Genomic DNA, 11,195 nt, shown 5'->3' with positions numbered 1-11,195 from the left:
AAAAAAAAAAAAAAAAAAAAAAAAAAAAAAACAGTTTCAAGGCACTGTGAAGAAAATCAAGGCAAGTGAGAGGAGAGGCCACGTTGTTTAAAAAGGGTATAACATTTCAATCCCTTTACCTGATGCTGTTACCAGGAGGCTGTCTGAGGCACCTGGTCTACAGGATGAGGCACTAACGGGGTTTATGGAAGAGCAAAAGGCAATGGTGGTAGGAATGACAAGGGAACTGTCTGAACATGCAGGTTGGTTCAGTCCGGGGGTTGCAGCAGACCAGGCACCCACCTGAGACGTGGCCAGAGCTGAAATGGCACAGCCTGCAGGTGCCACAGTTATATCTATGGATGGTTTTGGTGGCAGCTGAGGGGAGGATGACTTAGGAAGGTTCTCCTCATTGATCACCCTGTTCCCTTGTGGCAAACTGGAAGGAGGTGAAGCCACAGTTTTGTTATCACCTTTGGCCCCTGTGTTCGAGGCCCTGCTGCTATCTATAATAACCTTGAGTTGGGGGTGTGGTGGAGAAGGCGTTTGGGATAGCCCTGGCTTTTTTGGAGGGATAGGAGGAGGATTTCCTCTGTCAACTCGTGCTACGCCATGAGTCTTTACACTGGTCCGACCGACTGAAGGGTGGGTGCCGACATCCCCTGTTGGGGGCGCTCCAGGCCTTTGGGGAGCACCCGCTTGAGGTCCTGTAAATCTTGACAGTGCTTGGGTCACAGTATTCCGAGCCAGTTGTTTGGCCACTAGGTTGTCACGACTTGTAGGCGAGACATCTCTTGACGGAGGACTTTGGGTAGTATTTCCATTTTGGTCTGGGTCATTAGCATTGCCCTGAAATCTAAATCTAGCTGCTTGGATTCGTGGGTTTAGACCTGGATGCAAAGAGGCGTTGGCACATGGTGAATGTAAACTGTGCATAGGTGGAGCTTGCGAGTTCTGAGGAGTTACGCCTGGTGTTTGAGCAGTGGGAGGGGCAGCGTTACTCGGAAGTGGGGGTGTGCTACTGGTTGGATCTGGTGTTGAGCCAGTGCTTGGTCCATTTTCCTCAATTCTGTTTGCACTTGAAGGTGGGAAAGCCGGTACAGAAACACTCATCAAGTCACCATGGGAAGCCTGCCTGTCAATTCCTGGTCTGGCCATTGTGGCACTGGCGCACACACTTCCTTTTGCATTTGCAGAAGCTATGGGGCTCCCTGTGGAAGGTTTTACTGGCATGGTTAAAGGCAACTTCTTCACGTGGTCAGCACTTTCTGTCACTAGGTCTGTCTGGCAAGCAACAGACCTCATCACAGTTCCTTCTGTTCCCACAGATATGGAAACCAAACGCCTATCTTTTGTCTTCCGTGGAAGAGAGAGGCTTGGTTTGCTGTCACTTCCCCTTTTCAGTTGCTCAATCATTTTCTTCATCTTGTCTATCTCCTCTTTGAGGTCAGTGGTGTGTGCTTCTTCTCGGTTCAGCTTGGCACGAAGCTGTTCCCGCTCGGTGTCAAACTCAGAGAGTTGTTTTTCCATCTGAGCTTCCATTTCTGTGCTTCTTCGTTTCTCAGCAGAGAGTTCCTCTTCCAATTCATTTGTCTTTTTCTTTTCCTCTTCCAGTTTGGCCATTATGTCTTCGAGCTTCTGGGCCTCCTCTATGACCTTGCCTGAGAGCTGCTTGCACTCTTTGACGAGCATCAGGACCACCTGCTTGTTCTTGCCGCGTTCTTCCTCAAGGCGGGCAGCCAGCTTCTTGTGCTCTTGCTCTAGGGCTTGTAGCTGAAGCTTTTCCATTTCCAGCTGAAAAATTCACAGGAAAACCCTGATTAAAATACAGAATTTTCTTTTCACCAAAGAAATACCTTTTGTGAGATTTTTATTAATTTCCTAAGAATTACATAATTTGGGTTAGCAAAAATGCCCCATTTTCAAAAAGTGTTGTGATAAGAAATATTTTAAAGGCTCATTAAAATGGGAAAATACATGTAAATGGTTTTATTTAAAAAAATCTAAATTACAACAATAGAGAATTTTAAAAATCTATTGAAGTTAACTACAGAAAAGGAGAACAATAACCAGATGCTTTAAATCACAGCACAGGGATCAAAAAGGTCTATTTTTGTAAAAACACAGCTCTGTGATGGAATTGGTGATATTTTTTAAATGGTTTAATGATTTAATATTAATCCCTGAGGTAAAGTATTATGGAAAGTACTGAAAACCGAGGACTTCAGTGAAATTCTAAGCCCCTATATTTGCTAATTGTATTACCTATCTCAGTAATGGAACTTCTTTGAACTTCCTATAATGAGTTGTTGTGGAAATAATACCAAATCACACATGAAAGTTCTTTGAAAACTCTAAGGAGCTGAAGAATGATCTTATTAGAACTGTATTTGGTGTCAGTGGAGTCTCACCTTGTCTCCTTCTTTGATCCCATTTGTTCCCTTAGCTTCACTGGATGCCCGGAGTTTCCTAAACATGGTCCTGCCTCAGGGTCTTTGCTCTTGCTGTTCTCTCTGCATAGAATTCCCATCGCACACCTTCCCATAGCACTCCCACAAGCCAGGTGAGCACGGCACAGGAGTGACAAGCGGGAGGGTGAGTGTGAGCAAAACTCCAGCCCTCCCTCCCTTCCTGCAAAATTCCCTACTCACTCAGCCACTTGCCCAGGCACGTAGAGAGGGGTGCCTTTTCCTTCACAGAAAGGCATTGTCTGTTCACCAAGCCACAGGCCATTAGGATTGGTGCTTTCCAGAGCAGAATCCTTTTTTCTAACTGATCAACCTAGAGTTTTTAAAGCCTTTCTCTCTCCAGATGGGGCTTTCTAATATACACAAAAGCTCCCGATAGCATAAGAGGTTGGCTCATGCATTTCTTCCAGGCTTCTGCTCAGCTGTCACTTTTACAGTGAGGGCTTCCATCACCACCCTGTGGGAAATAACAGTCCCTCCCACCCTCGTGTTTATCACCCTTTGTTCACTACCTGCCTGTACCCCCCAACCCCCCAAGCTAGAATATGACTTCACTGAGGGCAGAGACTGTGTCTTTTAGACACAGAACAGTGGCTGGCACACAGTGGTGCTTAATAAATTGTAAACTGAATGAATGAGCTGAAATTAAAACAGTTCCACCGATAACAATGAACTTCGGTTACTAATGGGCTTTCTGGATACATGGGCAACCTCACAGCAACACTAGTCTAACATATTCTTGCAGATTTCTCACTTCTCTCCAGGGGAGCATCTGTCATGAGGGGCTCATGAAGGACAAAGGACACACCCCTAGCTGGTATGCAGAAGCCGGGTTGGCTCACATACCTCCCTTGCCCAACTAGTGAAATATTCCCCCGGCAGTCTAATGGGCCTTATGGTTCCCTAAAGGTTAAAGTAGATCTACCTGATTATAAAGACATGGATAGATTTACCTTCTCCTCTAGATGTTAAACACAAATATACTCTCAAGAGAGTCATTACTTATTGGAGTCAAATTTTTGTCATCAATAACAGAGGAAGAAGACACTGTCATGATCCATGAGTCACGAGGATGTATTGCTGTTCCTTACCCTGTTATAAAAATCCACAACTCTATTCCCTTCAGCCAGTCATGGGACCAAAAGGAGAAAATGGCTTGCTATCCAACTGGTGGTCAGAGATATTGTTTCTTTACTCTGGGATGCTTCCTGCTTTGACAAACAATTGCTAAATAGCATTGGGATGTGTCCATAAATAGATGATCAGGAATATAGATTATTCCTCAAAAATAATTATACATATACTTTATTCTACTGTATGAAATTTTGGGAGTAATTTCATCAGTAGATTAGATAAGATTTGGGGAACAATAGGGTCATATACTGTATTCATATGTGTATCTTATTCACATGGGTGCCTTGCACAAATTTGACATATTAACTAAAACACGTTGAACTCTTTTTAAATGCACCAAATAACAGACTGCTGTTAGAAGGCATATGCAAAGTTAGAACTGGTAAGAAAATTTAAATCATATTTTATACTAACCCCAACAAAAAAAATTTTATAGTAATGTAAGAAAAACAAACTAGGTCAATTTTCAGCTTGCTATTAAAATACAAATTTTATCATCTGCCTCTGAAGGTAGAGAGAATTTTAAGAGCTATCTTCATTTTACAAAACAATTACTAGAGGCCTTATTAGTGGTTTTTTCTAATGTCATCCAGCTAATAAGTGTCAGAGTCATGGTAACCACTCGGAGTTCTGCTTGTCTCAAGTTTTCCTCACCATATCTCACATTTTGTCCACAGTAATTTGGCACCGTGGATGATCATCTTTCAAAATCACATTGAACAAAGAGTTTCAAGTGGAGAGCAACTCAGCTAATGTCAGATATTTATACATAAAACTATACTATTATAAAAGCATCTGTAATTCTTTTCTTTGTCCTCCATCACTTGAGCTTTGTAAATCCTATCTCAGACTAATGCATGACTTAAAAAAAAAAAAATCTTACCACAGATAGCCGAGCAGAGGAAACCTCACAATTGACATACATATAAACATATGGCTCCAAACTCAATTAATCTCTGACCCCCAACCATCAATCACTCTACCTAACTTTATTTAGCTTCCTCTGCCATTTACTACAAGGGATATTTCAAACCTTTGCCTTTCCCCAAATCTTGACCCAATGACCACTCAACTGACTCTTAGTCTTTCTTTACAGACTTCTTTATCAAAAACATTCAAACTCAAACTCACTCACTCTCCCTTTCATCCTATCTCCTCCTTTAAGCTTTTTCATAGCCACACCAATCCATATGTCCTTCCCTTCAATCTAAGGAAGAAAGCTTTCCATCTGTTCAATGCTGAACTTTTTCCTTCAGCAATTAACTTCATTCTCTCCCATCACCTCTGGGACTCACTCCATCAGCTATCACGTTGCTCTTTTTAAATATTAAACTCCTGTTTCTCTACAGAAGCCTTCTGGTCAGTATGTAAACATACTCCCATACTTTAAAAATAATTTTTATATTAAAAACTCCTTGACCATTTAAGCTCAGAGACAAAGTATGTGTACTTAAGAGAATAAGAGATGTACCACTAAATTCTGATTTCAAACTTACTAGCTGTGTGACTTTGGTAAGTTCTCTCTCTAAAGATTCGTTCTGTATGGTCCTAATAATTATGTTATTTTATGCTTTTAAATAAGACAACACGTGTAAAGCACACAGTATAGTGCCTGGCACTAAAAAATACTAAATTTTCAATTCATAATACAATAGCTACTTGTATTATTTTAAAATGTGTGTGAATCTGCACTATATTTCTTCCTCTGAAAACACACTAGAGGCATACAAAGATCTAGAGAATACACCATATTAAACATGTAGATGAATGTTTTTATAAGTTAGATGGGGTCCAATAAACATTGCTTCTCCATTACTGGTAGTAGAACTTTCTCTGATATGTTTCACATATTCTTCAATTATGAAACATACCAGAGAAAGTTCTACTACCAGTAATGGAGAAGCAATGCTTAATAGATCAATTCTCCTGCAGATAATTATTATAAATCCTTGAAAAACATATAAAACATAGTGATTTGAAGGCTCTTGAGAGCAATAAAAGATGCAGAAATCAGAGAGGAGTAAACCCTCCCATAAGAGAGGCGGCAGTAGCATTGGATGAGATTTGCCTTTGTGTAGCTGTTCAGCTGGAGGCAATTCTCTATTCCAGTAGCACTGGCAGCTGAAGCTCAAATACAATGCACTGGTCATATGGGCTTAAGGAGTCAGAGGATGAAACTGGGGTTGCCATGATTTATCAGCATTCTTGGTTGATCCTTGAATTACATATTTATGGGAGAGACCCCAGAGAATGACAGAAGGTGGCTACTGAATGGCTGGCTGAGCAAAGACCTCAGATGCTGCCAACTGCAAATGCTAGAACGAAGTACAACCCTTCAGCAGGTAACAGAATCCAGAGTCTGTCCCATATCATCTGCAGTGCTCAGTATACAGTAAGAAATTACTCGACATACAAAGAAATTAAGAAAAAGTGAGTCATAGTCCAGAGAAAAGTAGTCAATAAAAAAACTGGCCCAAGATTATCTACATTGGAAGTAGTAGACAAGGATTTTAAAGCAGCCAGCCATTTTCAAAGAAAATATGGTCATAATAAATTAGAGGAATCTTGGCATACAAACGAAAACTGTAAAAAAGAACCAGATGTACAAACAGAACTGATAAGTATAATATCTAAATTGACAAAAAGTTCACTGAATGGGCTTAATAGCAGATTTGAAAGAGAATATAAAGGATAATGAATTTGAAAATACAGGAAAATAAAGTATCCAATTTGAAGAGCATAGAAAAAAATGACTGAAAAAAAAATGAACAGCATCTCGTTTATATCAAGGGCAATATAAACTGCTCTAAATTCCATGAACTGGAGATCCAAAAAGAGAAAAAAGATAGAATGGGGAAGAAAAATATCTTAGAAAAAAAAAAGGCCCCAAAATTTATAAATTTGAGAAAACAGAAAACATACAAATCCAGGAAGCTCAGCAATCCCAAAGCAAAAAAATATAAAGAAAGTTAAACCTAGGCACATCATAGTAAAACTACTGAAAAGAAAGATAAATAATCTTAAAATCAGCCAAAAAATTAAATACATATTACATATAGAGAACCTACAACAAAAATGATGGCAATAATTTTCTCTAAAATATACAAAGCAGAACTTGACAGAAATACAGAGAAAATAAACAAATCTACAATAATAACAGTATCTCATTTTAAAAACCTAGATCAAAAAGCTCAGCAAAAATATAAATAGTATATCTGAAAACACTACAAAAATCACCTGGCTATTGATATTTATAGGGTACAATATACCAAAGCTACAAAAGATATGCTTTTCAAACACATTTGCTGAGCTATTGAGAACTGCCAAACCAATAGATTTCAACAGGCTAAAATTTTATAGAATGTGTTCTCTGACTGAAGCAGAATTAAACTGGAAATAAATCACAAGATATTAACAAAACCTCAAAATTCAAAAGTAAAACAATATATTGCTAAATAGTAAAGCGGGTTAAGAGAAAATCACAAAGTAATTTAGAATATATTTGGGGCTGAATGAATATAAGAACACTGCATACCAAAATTTGTGGGACTCAGTGAAAGCAGGGCATCTAAAAGCAGCTAAAGCAGAGGACAGAGAGAAATTTATGGCTTTAAATGTTTACATTGGAAGAGCTGCCTCAAATCAGTGATCCTAGTTTCACCTTAAGAAGCTAGGAAAAGATGGGCAAATTAAATCCACAGTAAGTAGAAGGAAGCAAATACCAAAGAAACTGATGAAACAGAAGAAATAAATTATAGAGAAATTAACAAAGCCAAAAGTTGTGTCTCATCTAAAAGATTAATAATATTGCTAAATATGTAGAGAACCAGATTTAGAAATAGAGAAAAACACAAATTACAAATAACAGAAATGAATGAGGGGATATCACTACAGAATAAACAAATATTAAAAGGATAATAATTTTGTGCCAATAAATTCAACAAATTAAGAAAAAACAAATTCTTCTGAAACATACACTTTCAGAAATCACAAAATGACATAGAAAATTGGAATGGCTTTATTTTTTTTAAAGAGGAACTAAATTCACGATTAAATACTTTTCCCCAAAGAAAACTCCTTGCTTACAAGGTTTTACTGATGAATTCTAGCAAACATGAAAAAAAAAAATGCCAAAAAAAATAATGCCAAACTTACACATACCCTTTCAGAAAACCGAGGGGTAAACACTTCCAATTCATTTTATGAACAAAAAATTACCTTTATACAAAACAAGATATTTTTTAAAAATTTACAGAAAAAAAATATCTCTTTTGAACACAGATACAAAACTCCTTAGCAAAATACAGGGAAATGAAATCCACCTATATATAAAAAGAGTAATAAAAAGATGACTATATAAGATTTACCTCAGGGATCTAAGTTGGTTGCTATTTGAAAAATCAACCTGTGTAATTCATTATACTGAAAGAAAAAAAGAGAAACACCAGGATTATGCCGACAAATGCAGATAAACCAGTTTTTAAAATCAAAACCATTCATGACAAAAAAAAAAAACAAAAAAAAACTTTCAACAACGTAAGAATAGAATGAAACCTCAAATGAGATAAAGGGCATCTATAAAAAGCACAGCTAACATTGTACTTAATGATAAAACATGAAATATTTTTCCCTAAGAAAGAGAAAAAGACAATAAAGTCTACTTTCATACTTCTATTCAACATTGTACTGGAGGTTCTAGTGACTGCAGTAATTTCAGGGCACTGGTGGGGAAGAAGAAGAAAAAGGAAGCCAGGCAAGCAATTTGGAAATGAAGAAGTAAAATGTTCTCTATTTATAGATCACATGGTTTTATATTTTTAGCCAGAAAATCATGAATATACAAGATAATAGCTAGAACTAATATAGCAAGATTACAGAACACAATATGAACGTATAAAAATCAACTGAATACCTGCACATTGACAACAAACATTCGAAATTCTTAAATAACGAGATTTATAATAGCATCAAAATATAAAATATAAATAACAGCAACAAATGACTTCTAAGACTGCTACACTGATAGAAGCCAAATGTTGCTAAGAGAAAGAACCAAATGAATGGAGAAATATACTACAATCATGGATTGGAACGCTCCATTTTACTAAGATGTCAGTTCTCACAAAATTAGTCTATAGATTCAGTGAAATTTCGACCCCTGAAAACTTTTGGAGAAACCAAACTGTCTTTAATTTTTTTTTCATAGAGAAGACCAAAGGATCTAGGCTAGCCAAACAATTTTGATAAAGCAAAACAAAGGCAGAAGACTAACAGCTCCTGAATTTAAGGCATACTAACTATAAAACAATAGTCATAGTTTACCTAATACAGGTAAGACTAATCCATGATGAAAAAAATCAGAATAGTGCGTAGTAGTTGCCTGAGCTGGGGAAGGGACTTATTGGAGAGATACTCCTGGAACCTTTATGTGGCAATGGAAATATTCTATATCATGTTGGTAGGGTTGGGGGTGTACAGATTACACAGCTGTATGCATTTTCAAAACTCATTAATTTTTAAAGTTAAGACAGAACTGTACTTCCTACAAACTTTGCCTTAAAAATCTGTAAATAAATATTGAATTCCAGGTTTCTATTTTGGCTTTATACAGCAGTATGAGTAAGTAATTCTGAAACTACTCTGTGTGTTCCACGCTTGAGTAAATGAGTAAATATACCGAAGTACAGTGAAAATCGGGTTTCTCACTGGTGGAAAAAAGGAGTCATAAATAGAAAAAGGACTGGTACATATTCTATGGCCTGGAATTTGAGTCAGGAATGTCAGTGTCAGTATACCGAAAGCTTGATACATAGAGAGACAGACAAAATATAGCTATGTTTTTGGGTACCTATGAATATCATAAATATATATAATTTCCTAGCTCCAGACTTGTTGCTAAGTACTGTCTCCCATCAAATAGGAAACTTAATGCTCCTGGAAGAAACAGCTAATTCCAATCATCAGGTTAAAGAAAACACAAAATGAGCATGGAGTACCTTGCTCAAGTGCTCAAAAATGATGAGAATATATAAAAAGAGCCAGCTTAAGAGGGCTCCCCCTGGCTAAATCTGGGACAGATAGTGATGGTAAGTTTCTAACTTACCAAAGAAGCATCTGTGACTCCACACTGATGTACTAAACAAGTAAATGGGGGAGAAAGGAAAGCTTTTCCTTACAGTAGAATGCCACATAAAAAATACGGAAGGAGTAATGGGGGTTGGAAAATCATCAGAGGATTCTAAAACTAGCAGGTGAACATTTAATGAATAAGATAGTTAAAGAATCTCAACATATTTCTTCGTAAATTACTTACTAACACAAAAGAAAAAGTAACAACTAAACAGTGAGGACAACTGAGAGACACCACCTTAACCAGGCGACCAATGTTACTATCAATCACATGATTTGGTTTTGAAAAAAATCAGCATCGTATGCCTTTTGAATTTTACAAACTAATAAAAACACAATATCACAGACACGGTATTTCTACCAAAAATGCAAAAGCTGAATAAAATCGGCAGGAAACATTAAACAAATTTGAATTGAGTGATGTTTTACAAAATACCTAGCCCATGCTCTTCAGAAATATCAAGGTAAATAAAGCAAAGAAAGGCTGAAGAACTGTTGCAGCTTAAAGGAGACAAAAGAGAAACAACAATTAAATGCAATGCCTGATCTTGAATTAGGAAAATAATTGCTACAAAAATCATTATTGGAACAACTGGGGGAAAATGAATATGTAAATTAGAAAAAAATGCTGTTTCAATGATAAATTTCCTGATTTTAAAAAATTGTATGGTGATTATATAAAAGATTGTCCCTGTTCTTAGGAAATATACATCAACATATTTGGGAGTAAAAAAGCACTATGTCTCTAATTTATTCTCTAATGACTTGGAAACAAATCTGTGTGTGTGTGTGTGTGTGTGTGTGTGTGTGTGTGCGTGCGTGCGCGCGCATGTGTGTAAAGAGGGGGAGAAAAAAATGATAAAACAGATCAGGTATAAAATATAAACAACTGTGAATCTAGGTAAAGAACGCTGTTATTGTACCATTCTTGCAACTTTTCTGTAAGGTTGAAATTATATCAAAATTAAAAGTTTGGAAAATGTAAGTGGTACTACAATAGAGGGAAATTACAATTATGTAAGAAATAGATATGGTAATCACTTGAGTATGAGGAGGAAGGATTTCTTTTGAAAGCTTCAGAATAGTCATACACAGAAGAGCAAAACTGGAACCCCCACCTTTCACCACATAAAAAAAATAACCCAAGATGAATCAAATATTTAAACATAACATCTCAAATTATAAAAATCCTAGAACAAAACCTAGGAAACATCATTCCGGACTTCAGCATTGGCAAAAAAAAATGTATGGCTAAGACCTTGAAAGCAATCACGACAAAAATAAAAATTGTCAAGTGGGACCTAATTAAACTAAATTGCTTCTATATGACCAAAGAAACCCTACAGAATAGGAGAAAATATTTTAAACTATGCATCTGACAGAAATCTAACATCCAGAATCAAATAACAAGCAAATAACCCCATTAAAAAGTGGGTAAAGGACATGAACAGGCATTTCTCAAAGGAAGATACACAAGTAGTCAAC

At 36.9% G+C, this 11,195-nt stretch overlaps 1 protein-coding gene across 8 annotated transcripts in view; it reads right to left on the bottom strand.

The window, feature by feature from the left end:
• CTTNBP2 (cortactin binding protein 2) overlaps nucleotides 1–11,195 on the bottom strand; it is a 168,982-nt gene that overhangs the window by 80,077 nt on the left and 77,710 nt on the right. For 5 of the 8 annotated variants that reach the window (XR_004268312.1, XR_004268313.1, XM_032276193.1 and 2 more), the window contains exon 4: nucleotides 120–1,773. Coding sequence is in view for 4 of the 8 variants with exons in the window: in XM_032276193.1 (XP_032132084.1) it covers nucleotides 120–1,773 (1,654 nt within the window). In the remaining 4 variants the exon portion in view is untranslated. Of the gene's footprint in view, nucleotides 1–119; nucleotides 1,774–11,195 lie in introns of those variants that run through there. The other 3 variants (XM_032276192.1, XM_032276195.1, XM_032276196.1) reach the window with 2 other exon arrangements.

Source organism: Sapajus apella, unplaced genomic scaffold (assembly GCF_009761245.1).
Source record: "Sapajus apella isolate SASKATOON/1434 unplaced genomic scaffold, GSC_monkey_1.0 scaffold7, whole genome shotgun sequence".
Classification (NCBI taxonomy): Eukaryota; Metazoa; Chordata; class Mammalia; order Primates; family Cebidae; genus Sapajus; species Sapajus apella.
Note: the sequence above shows the minus strand (reverse complement) of the source record. Positions and strands in the feature narration are given on the sequence as shown.